This window comes from Mus musculus, chromosome 7 (genome assembly GCF_000001635.26).
Source record: "Mus musculus strain C57BL/6J chromosome 7, GRCm38.p6 C57BL/6J".
Taxonomy (NCBI): domain Eukaryota; kingdom Metazoa; phylum Chordata; class Mammalia; order Rodentia; family Muridae; genus Mus; species Mus musculus.
The window spans coordinates 112855620-112880818 of NC_000073.6; the positions used below are offsets into that span (position 1 = coordinate 112855620).

At 46.9% G+C, this 25199-nt stretch overlaps 1 protein-coding gene across 3 annotated transcripts in view; it reads left to right on the plus strand.

Moving 5' to 3' along the window:
* Positions 1–25199, plus strand: part of Tead1 (TEA domain family member 1) — a 227429-nt gene that overhangs the window by 176264 nt on the left and 25966 nt on the right. For 2 of the 3 annotated variants that reach the window (NM_001166584.2, NM_009346.4), the window contains 6 exons: positions 434–445; positions 1179–1313; positions 2535–2581; positions 3450–3511; positions 5813–5937; positions 20456–20629. In NM_001166584.2, the coding sequence (NP_001160056.2) occupies positions 434–445; positions 1179–1313; positions 2535–2581; positions 3450–3511; positions 5813–5937; positions 20456–20629 (555 nt within the window). The remainder of the gene's footprint in view (positions 1–433; positions 446–1178; positions 1314–2534; positions 2582–3449; positions 3512–5812; positions 5938–20455; positions 20630–25199) is intronic. The other variant, NM_001166585.2, reaches the window with a different exon arrangement.

Sequence of the window (25199 nt, forward strand, 5' to 3'; positions counted from 1 at the left end):
TGGCTGGCGTTTCTGTTGTGCTTCAGCCACTGTCCTCACCGTAGACTCTTGAGTGGCAGCTGGATGGGAGACACTACAGTTTGTGTTGGTGTTACTACTCTGTTCCTGCTCCAGGGACCTCTGGGTTCTGAGTGTATTCTCAACTCTGCGTGCATCCATGGGTCCCGCCACACACAATGCCTGACCAGTTTCATCTATAATGGGGATGCCACATAGTCCCACAGCCAGGGAGCTGGGTGGTCAGTTTTGTCAGTGGTGACTCAGCATCTGGATAGCATATCCCTAAAGTGCAAGAATTGACACATTTGCATATGCATTTTTTATGGCACATGAATGTTGTGTTTATATACATATGCTTTTTTTAACTAAAGAAGAAAAATAACCCTGCCTTTGTACGCGATCCTTTTAACAAACTGTTTATTATTGTATCCAGGTAACAAGCATGGTAAGTATGTTCTCTAAACTGAGTATTCTGTATTTTAGCTGTGCTTGGCAGATTTTTTTTTTTTCTTTTTTGGCTAGCTTTGTGTTACCAATCTTGGCTTTGTAGAAAAGATCCATTTTGGAAAGGAAACACTGTAGCCTCCCCCACACTCTGAGCTTTGGTAAAGGAACCCCTGTAGCCTTAGCCCCATAGCATGTGCCCCACAGCATGCTGCTTGGCTGCTCCCCTACCCGTCTGCTGCTTTGTGAGCTGCCCCTCCTCGGATGTCTGCCAGGGTTCCTGGGCCTGGAATGACCTCAGCAGGGGCCTGGCACTGTGGCCCAACGACAGCAGGCACCCAAATAGTGCTCTCTTCGATCTGTGGATGGCCCTACCCCCTGCTGGTGACCTTTCACTTGAAAGTCGGGTCACCCCCGACCCCTGGCATGATAAGCCCTTGAGAATTCTTCCGGAAGTAGAAACAATGATTATATTGTTAGACTTCCTATCATTGGAAAAAATGGATCAAGGGTTTAAAACCCAACCTGGCCACCAGCAGCTGCCTGCTAGTAGCCCTAGTTCTGAAAGCCAGAGTCACTGCCTCCCGGCCGTGTTGATTTCTCTCTGTGCATGTGTGCTTTCATGGCCCCCGTGTGGCTCTGTATTTTAGTCTTTGTGCTCGTGGCTGTACTGTTTAGCCCGCATGGTAGACATGTGTTCTCTATTAAGTCAGTGTGTCACTGTCATCTTCAAGGATCAGACTGCCAAGGACAAGGCCCTGCAGCACATGGCTGCCATGTCATCAGCCCAGATCGTCTCGGCTACTGCCATCCACAACAAGCTGGGGCTGCCTGGGATTCCACGCCCCACCTTCCCGGGGGGTCCGGGGGTAAGTTAATACTGGAACCACAGCATGGCTGTGATGGCACAGCTACCCAGGAAGCTGATTTAGGAGGATCACAAGTTTGAAAGCCGACTTGGGCTATGTAGTAAGTTCAAGGTCAACCTGCATAACTTGATGCAACCCTGTCTACAACTAGGATAAAAAGGGACTGAGGATGTAGCTCAGTAGTAGAGCATTTGCCCGTCATGAGTGAGGTCCTTAGGACAGTCCACAGTATCACTGAATAAAAGATAGGTTGGTAGGTGATGATAGGTGATGCTAGGTGGATAGGTAGGTAGACAAAGAGATAGGTGATAGATGAGTAGATAGAATAAGAGATAGATGAAGCGTGGATAGAAAAATAGTAGGTGGATAGATAGATGATTGACAGATGATAGATATGCAATGGATGGACAAAGGGAAGAGAGATGCGGTAGAAAAGAAGTAAAGGAAGGAGGGGTGGAAAGGAAGAAAGGAAAAGAAATGGAAATAAGAGGGAGAAGAAAATAGTGAAATTTAAAGGCATGAGATTAAACTATCTTGTTTGTGGAGTCCCATTTAGTTGCAACCTGCCTCTTTTACTCTTTTTCTTAGTTCTCAGGCTCCATCTCTATCCCTGTATTATCAGGGTTATTTTATAGCAACCAAAACCCACAGAGGCAAAATGCTCTTTTTAATATTTTCATCTGTCAGCTCCCAAAGGCTGAGAAGCTATCTGTTACATCCGGTTTCACTCCAGAGCCATCTTCAGTAGTCTCAGTTTCATGGCCATTTTACAGATGACAAAGCTGAGTTTACTCACTTTGAGGCACCATGTGACTTGGTCGTTTGGATAAGCAGCAATGTCGGCATTCTGCCAGAGGCCTTAGGTATGCTCACAGCAGAGACGAGTGTCCTAGTTGCTTCTCCACACTTTGACATCTTTGTTTCAAAGTCTGCATGTTGTTCCCTTGGACCTTAGGAGCTACACAACTGTGGGACGTGCAGGAAGCCCTTGCAGAATAAGCTGAAGTGCTTCCACATTGCCTCTTGGCCTTAGGAGAGTTTTCAGGACACAGTGGCTAAAGGAAGCTCCCTGGAGTAGGCTGTGGTCTTGAACACAGCACTGACCACATCCAAACTCCAGAGATCTGGTGTTCTTTAGCAGAGGCTTCAAATTTGAACATGTCGCACAGTGTGCTCTGATGAGAACTCATAACCCTGAAGCCTTTGCTTCTTGCCTTCCAGTTCTGGCCTGGGATGATACAGACAGGACAGCCAGGATCCTCACAAGAGTAAGTCTTTGAAGGCCCCAGACAGCAGAGGCTAGGCAGCCCACTCGGGGGAACATTTTACGGCACCAGGCTTTCTCAGGGATGATGGGAGATGAGACAGTCAAACGGAAGTCTGACTTTCTTTATGTTCTAGGACATGGAAATGGGACCCACCTTTGAGAGTTAGCAATGGTATAGATTCCTTTTTCCCACCTTCAGTATTAGCAGTGACATAGCTAGACACTTGAATTGGGTCCCTTATCCTTCATGGCTTTGGCTGCAGCACCAGGGTCTTCCTTACCTAAGAGAGGGCAGCAAAGATACTGTCTCTTTCCATTGTGACTGTCCCTGTGATAGGAGTGTCTGATAGAAAATTCCAGAGACCCCTTGAATCCAAAGCGCAAGCTCAGCCCACAAGAGCCAAGGGCAGCTTGGGGATAAAGCAGAAAGGGAATTTTCTTTGTATGGCCTACAAAGAAATGTTTGGCCTAGTGGTCTAGAGATGGGAGACCCTGACTCATGGCCTCCTAAGCCCTCCCTAGGCCATGACAGCTGGCCTTGGTCTGTGCAGGGATGAGAAGTACGCTCTATGGGTACCTGTACACCTCCATGGTATCTGCTACATTGGGAAGCCAGGCTAACCTCAGTCCAGCTTAGTTCACCACATCGTTGTGGGTGTTTGTACCTCAGCAGCCTGCTGAGTGGCCTCTCCTTTGGAAGTAGAAACTTCCTTTAGGTAAATATAGCTCCGCATGGAATGGGCATCCCACTGCAGGCAGGGATCCAGGCAGGTGGGATGATGGGAGAATCCTACTGCAGGCCAGAGCCAGGCCTGGGCAGTAGCCACTACTGCATCCGTAATTTTGACATGTCAACCATTTTTCCCCAGCGTCAAGCCCTTTGTGCAGCAGGCCTACCCCATCCAGCCAGCAGTCACAGCCCCCATTCCAGGTGAGTCTCCCTGCTTCTTGGATGAGGAGTAGGTGAGGGCAGCCTGGCCTCTTTTGTCCCAGTGCAGTGATATAGGTCTTAGCCACCAGCTGCCTCTCTTCTTTTCCCTAAGGGTGGGTCGTCTTTGAAGCTGAGAAAAGACCCAGGCATCTCCCACCAGGCCCTGTGTTTCTTAATTCAAGAGTTCTTTCTCTGGGGCCTAGAGAGACAATTGCCATTGTAGAAGACCTGGGTTTGTTCCCAGTACCCACATGGTGGCTTACAAACATTTGTTTTTTTTTTTTAAAGATTTATTTATTTATTATATGTAAGTACACTGTAGCTGTCTTCAGACACTCCAGAAGAGGGAGTCAGATCTTGTTACGGATGGTTGTGAGCCACCATGTGGTTGCTGGGATTTGAACTCTGGACCTTCGGAAGAACAGTCGGGTGCTCTTACCCACTGAGCCATCTCACCAGCCCCACAAACATTTGTTAATCCAGTTCCAGGGGATGCAATCAGTGTTCTTTTCTTACCTGCAAGCATTAAGCACACACATGGTGCGCACATATATATATATATATATATATATATATATATATATATATATATATATGCAGGCAAAACACCTAGATGATAAAAATAAGTAAATAAGAATAAATTTTAAAGATGTATGTATGTATGTATTAGTTTGTTTGTTTGTTTATTTATTATGTGTACACTGTAACTGTCTTCAAACACTCCAGAAGAGGGCATCAGATTTTTGTTACGGATGGTTGTGAGCCACCATGTGGTTGCTGGTATTTGAACTCAGGACTTTTGGAAGAGCAGTTGGTGCTCTTAACCACTGAGCCATCTCACCAGCCCAAGAATAAATTTTAAAACACCCCTTTCTTCCAAGAGCTCCTTCTGTGGGACTGTCAGGAAACAGGAAGCCTGACCACTTTCACTTAAGACGCCGGGCCCCACTTCGAAGGGGAAGTTGTTGCGGTTACTTTCATCATTAGCTACCAAATCATACCATCCAGTCAGACACAGATTACTTACGCTTTCTTAGGTAGTGAAGTTCAGTTCCCTGTTGCTTCCCTCCTGTAGGAGAGGGCTTACATGCAAGCTCATAGCAGAAACTGAATCTAGGTGACCCATCTGATTCCCCTTCTCCTGGACCCGGACACCCAAATTGTGCTCTCAGCTGAACTTCTTGAGAGAGTGCATAATCCTAGATCTACCCTTTCAGTGCCCCTAGTCAGATACACACTCCACGGTGCCCTGTGTTTCTGTGAAGCACCCTGAGGGAATGTTGTATAGTGTTGGTGAGCCAATAGAGACAGTGCACTATGGGTCCTGGCTTCACGGCATGCTTTCACAAACAAACGTTTCCCTAGAGGCTTCTGCCATTCTCAGCTTGCTCCCCAGCCAGACCCTGTAACCCAGGATTAGCTGTCAGTATCAGTTGCTGTGGCAAAATATCTATGCAAACAATTGAAGAGAGAAATGGTTTGTACAGTTTGAGGGTATAGTATAGCCTGTCCTGACAGTGACGTCATGGAGAGGGAATATTGATGTGCAGCTCTCATCATCTTTTTTTTTTTTTTTTTTTGGCTTTTTGAGACAGGGTTTCTCTGTGTAGCCCTGGCTGTCCTGGAACTCACTCTGTAGACCAGGCTGGTCTCAAACTCAGAAATCCGCCTGCCTCTGCCTCCCAAGTACTGGGATTAAAGGCGTGTGCCACCACCGCCTGGCTCTCTTCTTTTTTTTTTATGTTGTTCAGGACTGGAGCTGTGGGGTAGTGCTATGCACACTTAAGGAGGGCCTCCTTTCCTCTGCTTCAGTTAAACCAGTAGATAGTTTACCATGGTGATTCTAAGTTTAGTCAAGACAACAATAGGCATTGATCATCCCAGTGTCCCCTGCCACAGCTCTTTTTTTTTTTTTTTAGATTTATTTATTTATTATATGTGTGTACACTCTAGCTGTCTTCAGATACTCCAGAAGAAGGCATCAGATTTTTGTTATGGATGGTTGTGAGCCACCATGTGGTTGCTGGGATTTGAACTCAGGACCTTTGGAAGAGCAGTCGGTGCTCTTAACCGCTGAGCCATCTCACCAGCCCCCTGCCACAGCTCTTTAACCTTACTGGGAGCTGGTTTCAGGATGAGCTTCATGCAGTCTGCTTAGCTGTCACTGTCCGCAGAAGCCCCAGCCTGAGTGCCACCAGTGGAAGGATTTCCCTTTGGGGTCCTCTGTGTTCAGAATTCTGCCCCGTTGAGGTCTGCAGGGAGGTATATGCACTTGTGTCAAGGTGACAATTGTTATTTCAGGGTTTGAGCCTACGTCAGCCCCAGCCCCCTCAGTTCCTGCCTGGCAGGGCCGATCCATTGGCACAACCAAGCTTCGCCTGGTGGAATTCTCCGCTTTCCTTGAACAGCAGAGAGACCCAGACTCGGTGAGTATGCGCAGAGGGGTGTGGCTGACAGAAAGTGCTTCTGTGCCTGCTCACATCTTCACCCTGTGGTCTCTCCCTTATTGGCCCCTTCCCTTACACCTGTGTGAAATGCCCTGTGTAAAAACATGTGGAGCCACCAGGCCATGCTACCTCATCCAGGAAGAAGGATGCTGTAGGCAGGTATCTTCTCATAGCTTCAGGTAGGAGAGGTGGGTGTTTATTGCCATGTGGACCACAAGCTCCAGGGAGTACCTTGGCTGGAGGGCAGGCCTTCACCAGGCTTGTATTTCATAAAATTTAACAACAGGGAGCACTTATTGAGCCTTGTTGTATGGCTGATGGGGTGTAAAGTATCTGGACTCTGAGAGATAAATGAGGACCCTGAATTAGTAACTTCTTTAGTCATATAGTTATGTCTGCTTGGTTAAAGATCCATCTTCAAAAGCTAAAGGCTTAACAGCCAGTCACCGTATTATCTGGCATTTCTAGCGCACCCCCCCCCCAAAAAGTAAGAAAAGCAATTATCTTCTTCAGAAGTAATGTTGGTGCTTTGATAGCTACTGTAGACTGCAGTGCCTTGTCATGTTGTAAATACCAGAAACACAGGCATCTGGACTCTATTTGTCATTTTCTTCTTTTCCTTCCCCGCCCACTCCCTCTTGTACACATCATCCCATGCATATGTGAGCCTCCTTTCTTCCTCGCCCCCCATAAGCCTGTACCCTTTGTTCGCGCCCACTCCTTGGCTGTGAGTGTGAGGGTTGCATCTGTGTGTGGGTGAGCCCCAGGCAGCAATGGAAACAATCATGAGTTAGTGTTTGGGATCCTCACCAACTCCTTTCTCCACACTCTGTATCTCCCAGAGCTGACCTCTCCGGGGACATGTTAGATGTGGGGGTCTTGCTGTCATCTGTTATCAAGAGAAAGAATCAGAGGCTGGGCATGGTGGCACACACAGAGGCAGGTGGATGTATGTGAGTTTGAGGGTAGCCTGGTCTACATAGTGAGTTTTAGGACAGCCCAGGCTATCTAGTGAGGCCCTATGAGAGAGAATGTAGGAGAGGGCAGAGGGGAAGGCACACAGAGGTGAGCACACAGTTTGACATAAGTGAGCATACTGTTCACTCTTATGCTGAGCATCAGAGGTGTCCTTCCAAGCTTCTGCTTGGTTGGGTGCAGAGGTGCCCAAGGCAGAGGCACTTTACCACATGTTAACAAGTCTACCAAGAGTTCATGTGGGGGTCTCTGATATACACTCATCACTCTGAGGGCTGTCAGAAGCCAGGGCTGTGAGGGAGTAAAGTGGATACCAGAAACTGAAGCTCTTGAGACCCGAGCAAGGACATAGCTGCCAGGTATGCTCGTCTCCAGTGGCAGGTGTCACCCAGGAAGAACCCTGCTGGGCTAATAGTCCGTACAGGTGATGACATGGGCCACCTGCTTGTTGTTTCTGCTTGGAGGCTGGCCTGGTCTTCCCCCTGTGTCTTGTGTTTGTTTCAGAGTGCTTTGCCATTCAGCCCATCATTCTGTCCTCTTCAGATAGCTTCTGATTTCCTCCCTTTGCAGAGGAGGAAGCAGGCCAGGCACATTTGGTCACTTAAGGTGTATAGGTAGCAAACAGAAGGACTGGACTGCATTTCTCCTGAAGTGTCCTCTCATCACACCCATGCCGAAGGACCCCTGAACTGCCTGTGTGGTCCTCCATAGACCTAGATGAGCCTAGATGAGCTCTCCCCCTGTGCCCGATTAACACACATCGGATTTCTTGACCACAGTTCCTCCATGTGGCTGGAACATTCCAGAAGCTTCAGGTGCTGAATTCCCCTAGAGCCTGCACACACCCTCCCCTTCATTTTAAATCAGAGATTACGCACCTATAAGTGGTTTTATACTTCACTGTTCAGGAAATGTAGCTGGCACCATCCCATAGACTGAGTTCCCAAACTGAATAAAAAGGAAGTACACTGAAGGTCAACTAGACATAGTCTGCCACGGCCTACTACCGGTGTAAAATAGCTCTCTTCCCTCACAGTTGAAAGTTGCTTGCTCTTCTGCTCCTGCAGAGAACTCACCCATCTACAACTCCCCCCACCCTCTTCTGGCCATCAGAGGCATGCGCACTGAAAGACTCATACACATGTGAAAGACAAATGCACATGATGAAAACTAAAATCTTTACAAATAAAAGTTGCTTGATCTTTAGTTTAAAATGTCTACCTTGAACGCTAGACATGTAGCTTAGTTGGAGAAGGCTTATTGAGTATGTACATGCCAAGCCCTGGGTTCCACCCACGACACCTCAGCACTGAGACAGTATAGTTTCAGACAATGAAAATACTTTCTAATGTATCTTGATGTTTCTGACTTGGGGCATGATGTTTAGTAATTTCGGATTTCACCAACTAAAACCATAATTTTGTGTTCCCTAGTCTCTCCTTCCTTCACACAGCCATTTTTCAGTTAAATGTATATAGGGGCAGTTGGTAGAGTGCTTGCCTAGCATGCTTGGAGCCTTGGGTTTGCTTGCCAGCATCATGTAGCCTAAGCATGATGGTGTGTGCCAGCATTTGGGAGCTAGAGACAGGAGGACCAGGAGTTTACTGCCATTCCGTGGATCCATAAGCCACCCTGAGTTGAGTGAGTAGAGGCTGAAAATTGTGTATCTTTCATTTTAATGGAAACATGAGGGTCCAAAGTATGCTCTGTGTACTGGAGGAGAAAAGTGGTAGTTGACTCATTGAAGTGAAAGGGAATTATCCAAGTTATGTAAAGCATCCACCAGCATCTGAAGCACACCGGTCCTTGCAGTGACCTCACTGGGCAAACGCTCTGTGCTGGCCCCGATAGGCCCGAGTGCTGCTTCAGAATTAAGATCAGGCTGAAAAATTCGAAACACGTGGATGATTTCTTCGGTTCTTGAGACTTTGTGTGACTTCCGTGGCATTCATTACATTGCACTTTGATGCTAAGATAGACACATTGAGGTCATTTAAAATTCTCCATTGGTATATTTCAGAAACTTTTGGAAATAGTTAAAATTTAACATGAAACCATTAGACACATTCATTTGCTAAGGAGCCCAGCAAAGTGGCCAGTTTCAAGGACCACAACTAAATTAAATGTTGCAGTTGGAATCTCTAGGTCTTTACCCCATGTCAACTGCAGGGGTATTTCTTCTGCTTCTCTCCAGCAATGTTGGCTCATTTCAATCACACGTGATAATGCACTCTTATCTTAAAGCCAGGAGTTGGCTCTGAGCTTAAGAATATTTTCTTGCAGCCGGGCGTGGTGGCACATGCCTTTAATCCCAGCACTTGAGAGGCAGAGACAGGCGGATTTCTGAGTTCGAGGCCAGCCTGGTCTACAAAGTGAGTTCCAGGACAGCCAGGGCTACATGGAGAAACCCTGTCTCGAAAAACAACAACAACAACAAAAAAAGAATATTTTCTTGCTGGGCAGTGGTGGCGCATGCCTTTAATCTCAGCACTTGGGAGGCAGAGGCAGGCAGATTTCTGAATTCGAGGCCAGCCTGGTCTACAGAGTGAGTTCCAGGACAGCCTAGGCTACACAGAGAAACCCTGTCTCAAAAAACAAAAGAAAAAAATATTTTCTGCTCTTGCAGAGGACTGATTGATGTTCAGTTCACAGCCACCCTATCAGGCAGCTCACCATGGGTCTGTAGGCACCTGTGCTCATGTATACAACCCTACACAGAGACAGATACACGTGCATATACATAATTGAAATAAAATAGATCTTAAAGAATATTCTCAGTAGAACTTCTGTTCTCACTAGAGAGAAAAAAAAAAAGAAACAAAGCAGCCAGGCACAGTGATGGTGAATTGGTGTACTCTGTAGCTCCACACTGAAATAGGTCACTTCCTGGATAAGAGGCTTGAAGGGGATTCTGTCTCATAGGCAGCTTTGAACCCTGGTCTTCTGTACCATGATTGCTTAGTTGCCTAAGAGCTTGGGACCTAGCCTGCCTCCCTGGTACAGGGCTGCACAGTCAGTGCCAGCCTTGTTTGAAACCCTGCTGGCTCACCACACAACACTGTTGTCATCCCTGAGGACTTCTCAATTTTGTCACTATCATATGGACAGTGCTAGTTTCATTAGCAATTATGACCAGTGCCTCTTAAAACTTTCCTATGTGCCAACTTTCCTATGTGTTAACTTATTTAATCCTTATGAAGTAGTTTGTCTAATGTTAGACTGCCAGCTGATACTCAAAATGGGATTCATATCCAGATCAGATGACTCTGAGTCCTGATACTGTGACCAAAAGGCTGTCTGGTCCATTTATGTCTGAGGAGTTGCCTGTGATCATGGCCCAAGGCTGTGAGGTTCTAATGGAAGAATAATGGGTGGGTGCACGCCCCCTGCTGGCGCTGGGGTCCATGTACAACAGATGGCAGCACTTCCTCAAGTTGGTGGTTGTTTGTGTTGGTAGAAAACCAGCAAGGCAGTCCCTCTGTTACCTTTGGCTCCACTAGAGACTGAGAGAAAAACAGCAGAGGGTGAAGAAAGAAGGAAGAACCTAAAAAAACAAAGACTGTTTTAGAAATGATTGAGACTGCTTGAAATTACACTTTCTACATGGTTTCAGTGTTGTGCATCAAGGGGCTTAAAGAAGTACAAGCTCAAGCCGGGCGTGGTGGTGCACACCTTTAATCCCAGCACTTTGGAGGCAGAGGCAGGCGGATTTCTGAGTTCAAGGCCAGCCTGGTCTACAAAGTGAGTTCCAGGACAGCCAGGGCTATACAGAGAAACCCTGCCTCCAAAAACCAAACAAACAAACAAAACAAAAGAAGTGCAAACTCCCACAGGTGCTGGCTTTTTTAAAGGGCCAGTCCTGGAATCAGGACCTGTGTCTGGAGGGAGTGTTTGGCAGTTGCTTCCGTGTATATACAAAATCTCATAGTCGGACGCTGTGCGTGGTGTCCTGTGTATGCCTGTTAAATCCTGGGTAGTTAGTTCCTCAGTCCCTGCCCCGTCTCAGTCCTGGGACAAGGAAGGTCCCTTAGTTGAGCGTTGCCCCTCTATTCACCCCCAGCATAACCCCTCCCTGTCAGTTTTCCTCCGTGCCAGGCTCCATGTTTCCTGTCCACTGTGGTCTAAGTGCCAGAATGACCAGGCGCTGAGAGCAGGGTTGCTCAGATGACAGCCGTATTAGAGAAGGGGACACTGGTGAGGAGATGACACATGGTCCAGCTCTCTGATGTGTCACTGGAGCACCCCTGAGCAGGGTAGGTGCCCTGAGTTTGCCTTTGTGTGCCTGCACGGTACACCAGCCTTCCTTAGCCACACCATCAGCACTGTGCTAGGCATTGTGCCCTGAAAATGTGAGCCCTCCAGGAGAAAGGCTGAGTGACCCCAGTTTGCAGCTGAGCGCTCTGTGAAGCCAGAGAAACAAAGAATGTCCTTACCTGAACTCTTCCTCCTCGATTTAATGACGTCTGTATTGCATACAAAGATAGGATTCCTTGACTTATCAGCAGTGTGAGCCTGTTTCCCGGCTTTGATGTAGGGTCTCTGAGTAGCTATCTTAATTACAATTTGGTGCTGTCTTTAGGCAGATTGAGTGATGCCAAAATGTGTTTTGAACTGGTCTTAAAATGCTATCACAGGAAATAGGACCAGATGGTAGGTAGTGAGGACAAAACCTTGAGGATTAGCCTGCAAGAGGGAGCAGGTACCTGGAACGGGTGAGCACGCTGATGGAATGCAGAAGCGTATCAAGGAGGAGAGGAAGCTCCTAACGCAGTTTCCTGTCGGCCTCAAACTAAACAAGACACTGGCATTGCTGTTAGGACCCAGCCTTGGAGACCTTGAAGCAGTTCACACATGGATGGAAGAATGGGCTGTTTAAAAAGCCAATGGCTTGAGGCATTTCAGGGAAAATCCAAGGAGTAAGTTACTAATATCTAGGGAGGTCTCTAAGTGGACAGTGCCCTCCCACATAGCTCCTTTCAGTGAGAGGATGGACCATTCACAGATCCGCCTGTGGGGGACAGGGGGTGCGATGGGGGTTGGGGGGAGAATTGCTGCAGGGTGCCCAGGCTAGGGATCCTGCAGAGCCGGCATTCTGATCCTCGTTTCTCGGTGGCTAGAGTCTGGAGCTGGGGATCCTGGGCTCGTGTGAGTCATTTGTCCTTGCCTAAGGGATCCCAAATCCTCTCAGGAGACTTCGGCCTCTGACCCAGCTCTTACTGATGTTCCACAGAAGTACCATCAGATAACCTGAGTCCTTCCAGTAAAGCAATCGGGCCAACATAGGCCCAAAGATGATTTAATTTTCTTATCTTTATAGCTCCTTTCAAAAGCTTAAGTTCCCAGATCCAGTTAAATTCCTTTGTCAGACCGCAGTTCTGACGTTGGCTGGTTCTGGAAATGTCATCTGAACAAGTAAAAGCAAACCAGCATGTAGGAGCCTTTGTGTGAGGAGGGTGTAGAGTTGAGGATGGGTACTGAGTCAGCTGAAGGTTCCAGGCCTCAGGCTATGCAGGGGGTGCTAGAGCACTTACCTTGTCTCATTGAGGGGCGTGGCCATCTGGGCCAATCCCTTTCAGATTCTGTTGCAACTCTCTCTTTCACTTGACCTTCACATTGACCCCTGGAGAAGACCCAGCCATATGTGTCATTTTTGTGTTCAGATGGCACACAGACCAGGTCGCACAGCTCATACATAGAAGGTTCCTACCTGTGCATTCTTAGCATCCTTGACACTTAGAATACTTCATCCCAAAGTATATCTGATCCTCCAGGAGGGTGCTGCCGCTTGGTTTGATGGTTGTCTCGGGCTGGGTGGATCTCTTGGGTTTTCCTCTGTGGTCTTCCAGGGGGACCTGAGAGATGGGGTGGCATCCAAGGCTCTGCATGATGGCCAGACGTGGTGTGATCCCTCAGCTCTCGCCATAGTGAAGGATGCTAAGTTGTCCCACACCAGCACACAGCTTCCCATGGCTGCAGCCTGTCTGCTGGGTGGTTTATATTCTCTGAGCTGGTCTGGGAACTCACCCTCTTTCTTCATTAGCCTTTGGGGAAGAGGCAATTGAAAGCATCTGGAAATGCAGGTTTTATAGACATTTCACAGAGACCCAGCCAGGCTCCATCTGCTTTTCTTGGCGGGTCAGCTTCCCTCCCGCTTGCCATCCCAGTGCCTACCCTTCATTCAGCCATGGTGTCTCTTCAGCTGCACTGGGTGGAAAGAGGAAGCAGGAAGGAGGCATCCCGGTATAACACCCTGAAACTACAAGGGATCGAGCAGCTTGTTGGGTTTAAGCTCTGGAGGAAACTGGTTCACCTTCTCTCTGGCAGCCTCATAGAGACCCATGCAATCCCCATCCTCTCCTGGCTGAATCTGCAAGTCACTCTCTTGGCTTGACTCCACACCCACTCCCTGCCATCAAAGGCTGCCCAGGCCACCCTGAACCCTCAGGTTCAGACAGACAGTCCAGGCTGGATCGTGACAGGAAGCAAAGGCAGGTGATTTGTCCTCTCTCTGATTCAGCTTAGACATTAGTATCCTTCGACATGAATTATTTGTCTTGGTTTCTTTAAATTCCTAAGTGGATTATAATTTTTCTCTTGGTATTATTTGACAGCAGTCATTTTTCAAGGTTTTACTAAGTTCTTCAAATACTTGAAATTTTTGGGAGAAGTTTAGGAAAATATCGCCACCTTCAGGTGGTTTGCTGTAGTGCAGCTCTCAGCTCTATCCCAGGGCACAGAGGGTTATTTGTAGTTTTCCCCTCCCCTCCCCTCCCCTCCCCTCCCCTCTCCTCCCCTCCCCTCCCCTCCCCTCCCCTCCCCTCCCCTTCCCTTCCTCCTTCCCTGCCTCTCTTTCTTCTTTCAAAAATGAAGCGGTCACATTGGAATTCCCTAAATAAGATAGATCATCAGTCCTATTGAGGAAAGAAAAAGGGTTGGGGAGAGAAAGGAAAACCTTGAAGCCCCGCTAGCCATTGAGATCTACTGTCTCAAACTGGGTACATCCCCAGCTGCTCCATCTCATTTTGGAGGACAGGCCTTTTATGCTTCCTCAAAAGGAGCCTCCTGGGTTAGAGTCTGCTATCCTAACGGAAATCAGAAGCTTGGTCATGAACCCACCTCAGCTCCAGTAGTGACAGTAAATAACCTCATGACAGTGGGAATCACCCCGATGAACCTGGCACTTCCCGCCCTGCAGTTCTGTTTTAAGCTTTTCTTTCCATTTCGTAGCTGTTTGAGGGAGTGCACCGATGGTCTCTCCTCAAGTCGGGGACTTTTTTTTTTTTTTTAAAGTACACTGTAGCTGTCTTCAGACGTACCAGAAAAGGGCGTCAGATCTCATTATGGGTGGCTGTGAACCACCATGTGGTTGCTGGGATTTGAACTCAGGACCTTCACAAGAGCAGTCGGGTGCTCTTACCCCCTGAGCCATCTCTCCAGCCCAAGTCGGGGACTTTTACAGTCATGGAATAAAGAGTATCCATGACAGACTCTTGGACAGGCCCAGTTGATAATGTAGTTTCCGTGCATTCTCTCACTAGTCACTAGATTCTCATGCAGGGAAGGCACTGCCTTAGAATGGAGGCAGCTGGGGTAGAGAGGCAGAAAGCCCCAGCCAAGAAGTTTCTAGAAAGTGGATGGAATCAGCTGCAAATCCAGACTGAGAACTCAGCCAACTCCAGCGTCCAGGTCTCTTCATTCCTCTATGGTTTCCATAGGCAGTGAAGATCAAATGGAGCAGGGACCCGGAAGACAGAAACCTTGCTTCAGTGAGGAGGACTGTTGACCCCTCCAGCACCTCCTGTCTGTGACTCTCAGGATTTTCATTCAACCTTTCAGGCTCGTAGTGACAGTGACGACAGACTAGGGTCACAGAGGTAGAAAGAGGAGCTGAGAAACTCCAGATCCCAAGAGATCCTGCCTGTGTTGGGAGTCTCACATGTACACGGTTACCCTAACTGCTGTGAGCTGTCTTAAGCCACAGGAGAGTTTTACAGCGTGACCCATGCTTCTTTGCAGCCCAGGGGCTTGTAGTCAACCGAAGTAGACATCCTGAAAATCATACTTTTGTTTCCTTTCATGTTTTCTTTTTCCTTCCTCATGCCACCCGCCATGTTCCACAGTAGCTTTGCATGGACGGCTAATTGAGCCACATGACCCGTAAGGAAAAGAGCCATATGTTACCCTGTGTCCCTTACTTCCCTGTTCCCTTTGTTAGTGACAGCTATGTACAGCTCTTGCAATTACTTCTTTGTATTTTTTTTAGATGTAATTTGTTACCACTGTGTGTGTACATGTATATGCCATGGCTTGCAACTTTCGGGGATCAGTTTTCTCCTTCCGTTGTGTGATGGAACTCAGCCCTTCAGACTTTTAATGCCGGTGCCTTTTTACCCACAGAGCCTTCTCTTGGCCTTTGATCACTTTTGTTTTTATTTTTGTTTTTGTTTGTTTGTTTGTTTGTTTTTTCTTTTTAAAAAACACTCACTGGCCTCTTACTATGGGAGAATAGGATTTAATTCCACACTTAGCACATGCTAAATTTAAAGTTCCAGCTTCCACTCTGCTGTCCTAACTCCTCAGTGTAGCTTATCAGTATCTTGAGTTTAATTCTCACTTGGCATTTACATTACAAACTGGTTTTATTTTTAATACCACTGTATGATTTGTGAGCACTGTCTTCTTCTTTATAAACTGCTCTCAATGTGATTGCCTCTATTTTCTATCTGTCTAGTTTTTTGTTTGTTTGTTTGTTTGTTTGTTTGTTTTTGTTTGCTTTTTATTATTTTACACAAGTGTATCTTCCTAGGGGTCCCACATGCACACAGACACCCCACTTCTAGTACAACTCCAGAACTTTCTCTGGATGTTCCAATAGAGAAATATTTCAGAACCATTTTTCTTGTCACAGTCTCTCTGGGAGTCCACAGCTCACAGCCTTATTGACCCAGTTCCTCCCAGGTTCTTCTGGGATAGGCCCTTTCTCTTTGATCGTTAGAAATGTATCCCGTATCTCCTAAAAACCTTCAGGGACAGTCAGTTTTCTGAAGCCTCCTGCATCTGAATGTGGACTCTGCTCTCATGTAAATGGCTAACCTGATTCATATGGCTCAGGTTTATAAAACCATTCACATTTTCTGGGAGGATTCTGCACACGTACTCCTTGTTAATGAAAGACACTACAATTCATGGAAGATATGTGGGAGGGTTTTTGTTTGTTTGTTTTGTTTGTTTGTAGATATATTTATTTTTGTTTTATGTGTGGAAGTGTTTTGCATGCCCGGTACATGTGGAGGCCAGAAGAGCCCCCGGAGGCTGGATCCCTGAACTAGAGTTGCAGATGACGGCGAGCTGCTATGTAGGTACTCTGCTTTTGCAGAGCCTGTGAGGAAAAGCAGCTTGTAGTGTTTGCTTATGGATTAAGTGTTCTTAGCTCAGTGCCTGGTGGACGGTAGGTGATAGGCACGTTGGTTGTTCTACTAAAATCTACAGAGAAAATGCAGAGTGGGTACCATTTCTATCGTCCTTGATATTTGGGTGGCTTTTTTCTTTTTTTGTGCTCTGTCTGAATGTATACCTGCACATTAGAAAAGGGCACCAGATCACGTTATAGATGGTTATGAGCCAGCATGTGGTTGCTGGGAATTGAACTCAGGACCTCTGGAAGAAAGGCCAGTGCTCTTTTTTTGTTTTGTTTTGTTTTTTGTTTTTGAGACAGGGTTTCTCTGTGTAGCCCTGGCTGTCCTGGACTTTGTAGACCAGGCTGGCCTCGAACTCAGAAATCCACCTGCCTCTGCCTCCCAAGTGCTGGAATTGGGTGACTCTTTATAGCTGTTAAGTGCCTGTGAAACTTTATTCTTTGAATTCTCTGTATTTGTAGTTTGTGTGTGAGTGTTGGTTGGCGTGAGTTGGGGCATGCATGTAGAGGTCAAAGGAGAGCTTTGTGCAGTTAATTCTCTCCTTCCACCTTTATGCAGCTCCCATTTTTTACACGGTACTATTTTTAACTGAAGAGGTTGAGTTCTGAAGAATCATACATAGTCCTGGGCCTTGGCGCAGGTCACTTGGCAGCTGCCTTCTTTAGAAAGTGCTTCCTCGCCCTGCCTTTTGGATGACTGTGCCATTTTTGGGGAGAGCACCACCCTTTGGTTTTTTTGTTTTTTATTTTTTGTTTTCCCAGGAAGCAGGCAACTAGAAGGGGAGTGTCCATTTTTACCAGGAAAGCAGGCGGAAGGGAAGGAGTTACAGCCCCATCCAGTGTTGTTTAGAATTTTGATTTCATTTCAACATGGACTCAAGCACACTAGGTTGCTCTCCTCATTTTACCCTTTGGGTTTGCAGCCAGGACTCCTGACCTGCCCAGGTTGGGTTAAGGGGAGAGCGAGGTCTGTTTGTTCCGTGCTGTGGTCTCCAGGACACCTTCTCCAGTCCTTTGTATTCTTAGAAATAGAGTCACCCTTTGGCAGCATTAAAGCCCACAGACAGCCCTGGCTGGGGTTTGGTTTCAAGTCTCCAGCCTTGGAGAGACAGCTCCAGCTTCTCTGCCCCTTTCAGCCCCTCAGGCATAGAGGTCACAGCCTCAAAATAGAAAGCTTTGAAGACTCGGTCCGCTGCACTTATGACTTGATGTAGAATTCTAATTTAATTTCAGAGACTTGGGAGGTGCGCTCCAGCTTTTCTCCTCATTCAGCTCTCGGGAGCAGTTGGCTGCACACTGGGTAGGGCCTAGGTGGTTCTTCCAGGAGATAGTGGTGGGGTCTCTGCAGAACAAAGCCTGGCTTTCACAGGCCCAAATTTCATTCTTAACTTCAGACCTGTTTCTGAGTGTGTGACCTCAGACAACAGTGTGTAACTCTGAGCTCCTTTTCCTCCTCTGTAAGGAGGATATGAAGTCCACTGCAGCAGGGAGGACCTGAGTTCATGCGTAGGAAAGGTATGGCTCACAACAGCCCAGAGACACAAGACCTGGTCCTGCCTACCTTCCTTCTACACAGGCAAGAGGTTAGGTTCCCCTGAACCATCTGATTCATAAGGGCCCAACGCCAGCATTTAAACCTGCTGCATGCCTTTTGCTTGCTTCTACCTCCTCTTGAGTGGTGGATATTTTTTTCCCACTCCACGGTAGAGTGACAGTCCCTTAGTGGCCTGTTTATTGACTGCTCTGTGTATGGCAGGCTTTATGCCCGGTGTCACCTGCCTATGATTGTGGCCTCCTATCTTGAAACTCTTCTGTTGTACCGGCTCTGCACTGCCAGTGTGCACAGGAAGCTCAGAGGTCTCCCCCGTTATGCTTGGTCGGCACCATGGCTCTCAAGTTGTTGTATGAACTCATTTGAGGGCGATGAAAACATCTCTTGATCCCAGATTAGGTATCAACAACGAATCAGTCAGGATGTCGTTCAAGTCTAACTTAGGGGAACCCCTGGATCCACTGGGCTCACTCAGAGAGTGTGAGTGAGGGGTTGCTTGCAGTGCAGTGGTGTGGTTGATTATCTAACCCTCCTTAAACAAAGCCATCCCATCCTTCCAAAAAGCTTACCTCTGTATCACTGGCAACTGTCCCATAGCTGCATAAACGGGGTTCCCCCGTCATTTACCCATCCACATTCTGTCTGCCGGGGAGAGGAAAGGGGCGCTCTGAGACTCCCCAAGGCCATGTGCAGCTCAGGCAAAAATACACACAGAGTAAGAAAGAGCTCCTAGCTCTCAGGGTCTGATGACCTTCCCTCGCTCCCTCCTCCCATGAGGGGACCTCAGCAGGCCAGATCTTGAAGGTCTCCAAGAGGCAATCCCAGCTGCTCTCATGAAGATAGTAATGACTTTTAGGTTCAAAGGACAGAGTTCCACAGAATGCTCTACCTTCTTGGCCACCATTGGAATACCCTAAAGTTTTCCCTTCTGTTCACCTTCTTGACCTCTTGGCAACAACTGCTGTGCAGGGACATTTTATCCACCCAGTAATACTGTGTATGGGATGCTGGCATCAGATGAGACACCCATTCTTCTCTTTCTCAGTGTCATGACCAGAGTTGTTCTCTTGGATAGCAGTCAGGATAGCAGCCAGCACTCCCTCCGGGTGTATTTTCTAGAGTTTATAGCCAGTCCAGTTAAGGAAACTTGAGCTATTCGTGACCCTAAAACACTTCCTTTATGGCAGTTCTTTTAGGATGAAAGTATTCACTGTGAATCTCCAGAGTTTTATTTTGAGTGCTTGCCTTTCATTGGCTCTAGGATCTGTGGTGTCATTTCAACCTGTTGACAACCCTGTGAGAGTCATTCCATCATTGCTACCACTTATAGGACACTAAGGAGGCAAGGCCACTGCCACAGATAACATCACTGGGCCTAGGGTTTGTCCTTGAAATGGCTGAATCTGGACTGTGCATTCTTTACCAGTGGGCAGTGATGGAGGAACATTTGCCAAGCATTGAACAATTTGATTATTACTGTCATAGTCTAACTCAGGGTCATAGCTGGTAAACTATTGGCTTAAACCTTGTTTAGTGGTTGGAGAGGGGCTCTGCTGTGTGAAGAACTGGAGATGTAATATCCCTTGTGATTCCCTGAGTTTTCCTGGATAGAGCCCCTGCCTCTCCTGGATGTCCCTGGGCCGTGCCATTAGGTGGGAAATGCAAGCCCAAAGTGTCAGGTATCAAGAGTCTAGACAGCAGCTTCATGCTCAGCTAAACATTGATCAAGGAACTTTAAAAATGGCCTGTGCCTGGTCTCAGTTCTCAGAGATTCCAGTGTAGTGAGAGTGGGGTCTAGGCACTGGCAAGGTCTAAGTAATTGTTGAGGGTCAGGACACGTGCCTTTGTATTTCCTGTACAAGGTCTTAAGCCAGGTGTGGTGCCAACACAGTTCATCCCAAACAACAAACAAACCTTATAGAAAACCTTATAGAGCAAAGCAAGGGAAGAAAGAGTGTTCTTTGTGAGTAAATGACTTTCTTTGTTCCCAGTTGACCTCTGCTTTTTTCTTACTGTCCCTGTTTGGCTTTGGAGATTCTATATTCATGACCCTAACTTTGCACTCAACTGTGTTCACACAGAAGTTTTATATGGGTTCCTAAGATGGCTGCTGACCCAGAGTCTCAGGACTCTCATTTTTGCTGGCAGTGAGTACCGTCAACCAGACTGCTGTGCCCACACTCCTTACTTGGAAGGCTGGGGCTAAAGGGGCCTTGTGGGTGATGCTGTTAGCATCTGTAGTTATAGATGGTTTATGTTGTGGGTAAAGAGATGTAAAGAGTGAGCCAGATGAACTGGATAGTAGGATTGTTTCTTGGTTTGGTAGGTGACACTCTGAGAGGCTTTCCTTAGGCGTTTGGGAGACTCCCGTTGTCTGGAGACGGTGGGTAGACAGCAGTTGTTTTCCTCTGCGCTCTAATGACTTTTCTCCGTAAGCATGTGTCTCTTTTCAGAGATGAGATTTCAAGATTCCCACTCCTTCTCCAGTTCACGCAGGCAAGTCCCTACTCTATGGAAATGTTTATAATAGGAATATCTCCGATGGTTTCTTGCAGTACAACAAACACCTCTTCGTGCACATCGGGCATGCCAACCATTCTTACAGTGACCCGTTGCTCGAATCTGTGGACATTCGTCAGATATATGACAAATTTCCTGAAAAGAAAGGTGGCTTGAAGGAGCTGTTTGGAAAGGGCCCTCAAAACGCCTTCTTCCTCGTCAAATTCTGGGTGAGTAGACCACGCTTCCCTGCTTCCCGGGAGGAGGTCAGTGTAGCCGGCTGTGGCTGGCTCCACACTGACCGGGCAGGCAGGTCCCAGGGTCACTCATGTGCTGATTCACACAGGTGACTGGAGTCACAGTGTGAAGCTTGAGACATTGCCTGCCCTCTTTCTGCTGCTTTTCACTCCATACACCAAGTGACTGTGACTATCACTGGAGCACGGGGCCCTGGGGTCAGGAGGAAGGGAGAGGTGTGTGCTTCAAGATTTTCTAAGTGTCAGAGAGACTACACACCGACTTCGCCAGTAGCCACTTCTTTCCTGGTCTGGGAAGATGGCTCCGCCGTACAGTGTTAGCCAGGCAGCATAGATCTGAGTATGGTCTCCCACACTCATATAGGATAGACAGGTGTGGAGCATGCACGTGCCTGTCACGTAGTGCTGGGGACCCAGACAGGAGGGTCTCTGCGCTTCACTGGACAGCCAGAGCAGCCTGCTTAGCGATCCCCGTGCCAGTGAGAGAGTGGCTCCCTAGGAACCACATCTGCGGATGTCCTCCCGCCACACACAACACACCAAAGGGGAAAGAAAGACAGTCGGTTCCTGCTTGCACAGGACATGGGCCACTTGAATTGTCCCTGGTGCCTGGGCTGGCTGATACGCTATCACCTCCGGAAGACACTCTGTGTCCCTTTGCTCCCAGTGGCCAAGTGTGGGCCAGCAGCTCTGTTATCTGTTCAGGTATAGATGAGTGTGGGCACTGTGTGGGGAGCATGGGCAACAGGCAGTTAGGATTGAGAGTTGGTCCCCAGTCCCCAGTCTATGAGAAGAAGCTTCAAGATTTATGTCCTTCAGTGTGCCAGTCAGGGTTCCCAGTGACGTGCTGTCCTCCTGGGTCGTGCAGGCCCTCAGACTTCTGTTCTGTATACTGATCCAGATACCATTTTCTTTTCCTCTGCTGTCACCAAGCCAGCGCCTTCCTGTCTCAGCACCTTCCTTACTGAAGCAGGCCATTGATTTTTTTTTCCCTTACCCCGTTCCATTTTGTGGTTAATCAGTTCTCTTGCTGGGTCATAATTATTGGAACATGTGTTCCGCTCCCCTCTGGACTCTGGCTGCCCCCAGGGGACCTTATTCACAGAGTGGCTTCCATTTATTGAATGCCTGCTGTGTGTTAGGGGTGAGCTGAGTGCTTTACATAGATTTCATGCTGTAAGTGGAATTTGTCTCATATCCAACTAAAAAGGCAGACCTGGGCACAACAGTGGACCAACTGCTTGAGGCTGGGGACCTGGTGCTTGAAATCAGATCTGTCAACTTCAATACACCTCCCTGTGTCCAGGCAGCTTAGCTCCCTGTGGGTCACAGGGTTTGTCATCCTAAGGGTCTCCATATTTGTGACACCAAGCATGTGTCCTAGAGGGGAAAAACAACAACAACAACAAAAAAACAAAAACCTAGCCAATGTGAAAACAAATGGGTAGGTTAAAGAAAAAAATGTGTTAAATTCCTTTGAGGAATTTGCATATTAAATCTATTCAGCTTTGCCATCCCTCTGTGGTGACTAGGTTACCCTGACTGTGCCATCAGCACTGTAACGTGGATGGACAGGATCTCATTGATACAGGGCAGCCTGAGGAAGCTGCACCAGCCGCTTTCTACACTGATGGCTGTTTGTAAAGATGCTCAGGGATTCGTTATAAGATCAGCACTGATTGGTTCTTCAGAATCCTGCTTGCTTGTTTGCACTCATTCAGCAAATTCTCCCTTATCCCAGCCTGATGTGGAACTGCCTGTGTAGCCAATGATGACCCTGAACTTCTGATTCTTCTGCCTTTATTCTTTATTCTTCTGCTGGCATTGTAGGTATGTGCTACCACACCTGCCTGTTAGGTGCTGGAGATACAACCAGGGCTCCATGTATACTGAGCTAAGCATGCATTCTACCAGTAGAGCTCTGCTGCCAGTCCTTCCTCAGGAGCCTTTAATAGACTGATAAGATCAAAACCATATACTCGTTTGAATACTGAATACTGAGGTGTGCCCTGATCTGCACCCTGCTGATACTCAGACTGGCGATATAGCAGCAGCAGTGGAGAAGGAGTGACACAGTAGGGCCCAAGGTCAAGGCTCTGCACCCAGCATTTAGAAAGCACAAGTCAATCCAACAGGTCCTTTGTGCATTTGAACACACCTGGGACCTAGAGCACATGTTGGAAATGGACACAGTGAGCTGGCTCATCATGACATGAAAGGACACACACATTATCTACTGCACAAGATAAAATTAAAGTTTGTAAGCTAGAATTTTGGGAAATTTGTTCCTGTTTCAGTGAACTTCCCAGGTACCCAGTACTTGAAGGATTTCTCTGATGATATTCACAGTAGTCATAAGAAATGTGTTGGGGAGACTGGTGGCTTTTAATGTAGTGGAGGAGACAAGTTGTTTGTTGTGAGTTTGGACTGCTCACATACTACAGCTAACCCCTGAGAAACTCTGGCTGTAGAGATGGCTCAGTGAAGTCCTTGCTGTGCAAGCATGAGGACTTGAGTCTGATGCTCAGAACCCACATAAAAGCCACGTGTTGGGACATGCATCTGTGATCCCAGTGTCAGAGAGAAAGATACAGATGGATTCCTGGGGCAGGCTGGCTAGCCAGTACTTAGGAGTACTCAGGCAAACCTTGCCCCCAAATACCAGATGAAGCCAGCGGGATAGCTCAATTCCTGAGACCGGCAGAGTAGAAAGGGGAGAAACAACTCTCAGAAGTTGTTTTCTGCTCTACCCCCAGGTACTGTCCTCACCAAATAAATGAGTGCATGAACAAAATGTAATTAAATAATTAACAAAACAGGGTAAGCTTTGAGGGACCACACCCGAGGTTGTTCATTGGTCTCTTGGACACAGTGTTAAGAAGAAAAATTGATATCATAATTTGAACAACCTATTACAAATGTAAAATTCTCCCCAACTCCCTTTCCTTTTTGGAGGCAGGTTTTATTTTACATTTCATTTTACATTTTGTAACACAGGCTGGTCTCACACTCACAGAGATTGGGACTGCTTCTGACCCAAATGCTGGGATTAAAGGATCCTTGGGTCCCCTTTCTTACTACTTTAAAAAATATAAGCATGCTTTTTAAAAAAAAAAAAAAGATTTATTTATTTATTTTACTTATATGAGTACACTTTAGCTGTCTTCAGAAACACCAGAAGAGGGCATTAGATCCCATTACAGATAGTTATGAATCACCATGTTGTTGCTGGGAATTGAACTCAGGACCCTGGAAGAGAAGCAGCCAGTTCTCTTAACCACTGAACCATCTCTCCCACCCAATATAGGCATGCTTAGCTGCGCCTCGTGGTAAGGCAGAGACAGGCAGATCTCTGAATTCAAGGTCAGCCTGATCTACAGCATGAATTCCAGGACAGCCAGGGTTACACAGAAAAAGGGGGAAAAAAAAACCTGTTTCGAAAAAAAAAACAAACAAAATTGGTATTTATATCTATCAGTCTGTCTATCTATATATGCATGCATGCTCAAATTTTAAAAGGTGTATATTAGTATATATAATTTGGTTTTTGAGGCTACTGGAAGGTAAGTAAAAACTGTCTGTAGTACAGAAAACAGACATAAACTATGAAAAGCAAAAGCTGTGTCTTAAGCCTCAATGGTCCTTGAATCACGTATGACAGTCATTGTTAAAGATAGGAAATGGGATTGTTTATCCAAGTTAATAAGAAAGCATAAGATAATTCGAAGAAACCACTTTCACTACTTTTAAATTAAACAGTAGTGGGTTTTAACGATGATGAGATTTCTTATAATTAGCGTTTTGTTTGAATGTGAATTGGTGTAGAAGGTGCTTAGACAGACATTTTTTGGTTTTGCTTCCAAAATTGCCCCTTTTCCCCAGTGGATTATCTGCTTCCCCCAAGGGACCATTTGGGCCATGACTTGCCTGATAATGTCTCCTAATAAGGAGGCCTAGATTGCAGATGTATGGCTTGTGGTGTGCAAACTTTGAATGTTAGTCTGTGAGCCTAGACACTTCTATTCAGCCTTACAGGATTAAGATCGAGCACTCCCGTGAATATGATAGAAAACGTGACTCGTTCAGCACCACTGTTGGGAGCCCTTAACCTTTACGAGGAGGAATCGGTTAGGACAGAGGAGAGGAGGCAGTTTCAATCAGGCTGAGGTTTGGAGTCTCACTGGCTTCTGTAATGACTTGGTGAGGGTGAGCTGTGCTCTTAGCATCTCTATCCTCGGGTACCAGCAGGTGCGTGCCGTGGACGATGCTTCAGAAGGTTTAATGCTCCCCTTGAAACAGCCTTTACATTAGCCATTCATTCAGCAGGTTCTCGTCTTAGTGTGAATTCAGTAAATTACAACAGAGACCCCATGCCCAACTGCTCTCCCGTTTGCCTCTTTCTCAAATCAGGAGGACTCTTAATTTGCTCATTTGATTGCTGTTGAAATTCCATTTTCAGAGCATCTAACCTGGGTTCATTCAGTAAGGCAAGACAACCTGAGGTGTTTTCTATGGAAAGAAATATCTGTGCTGTGATTTCATG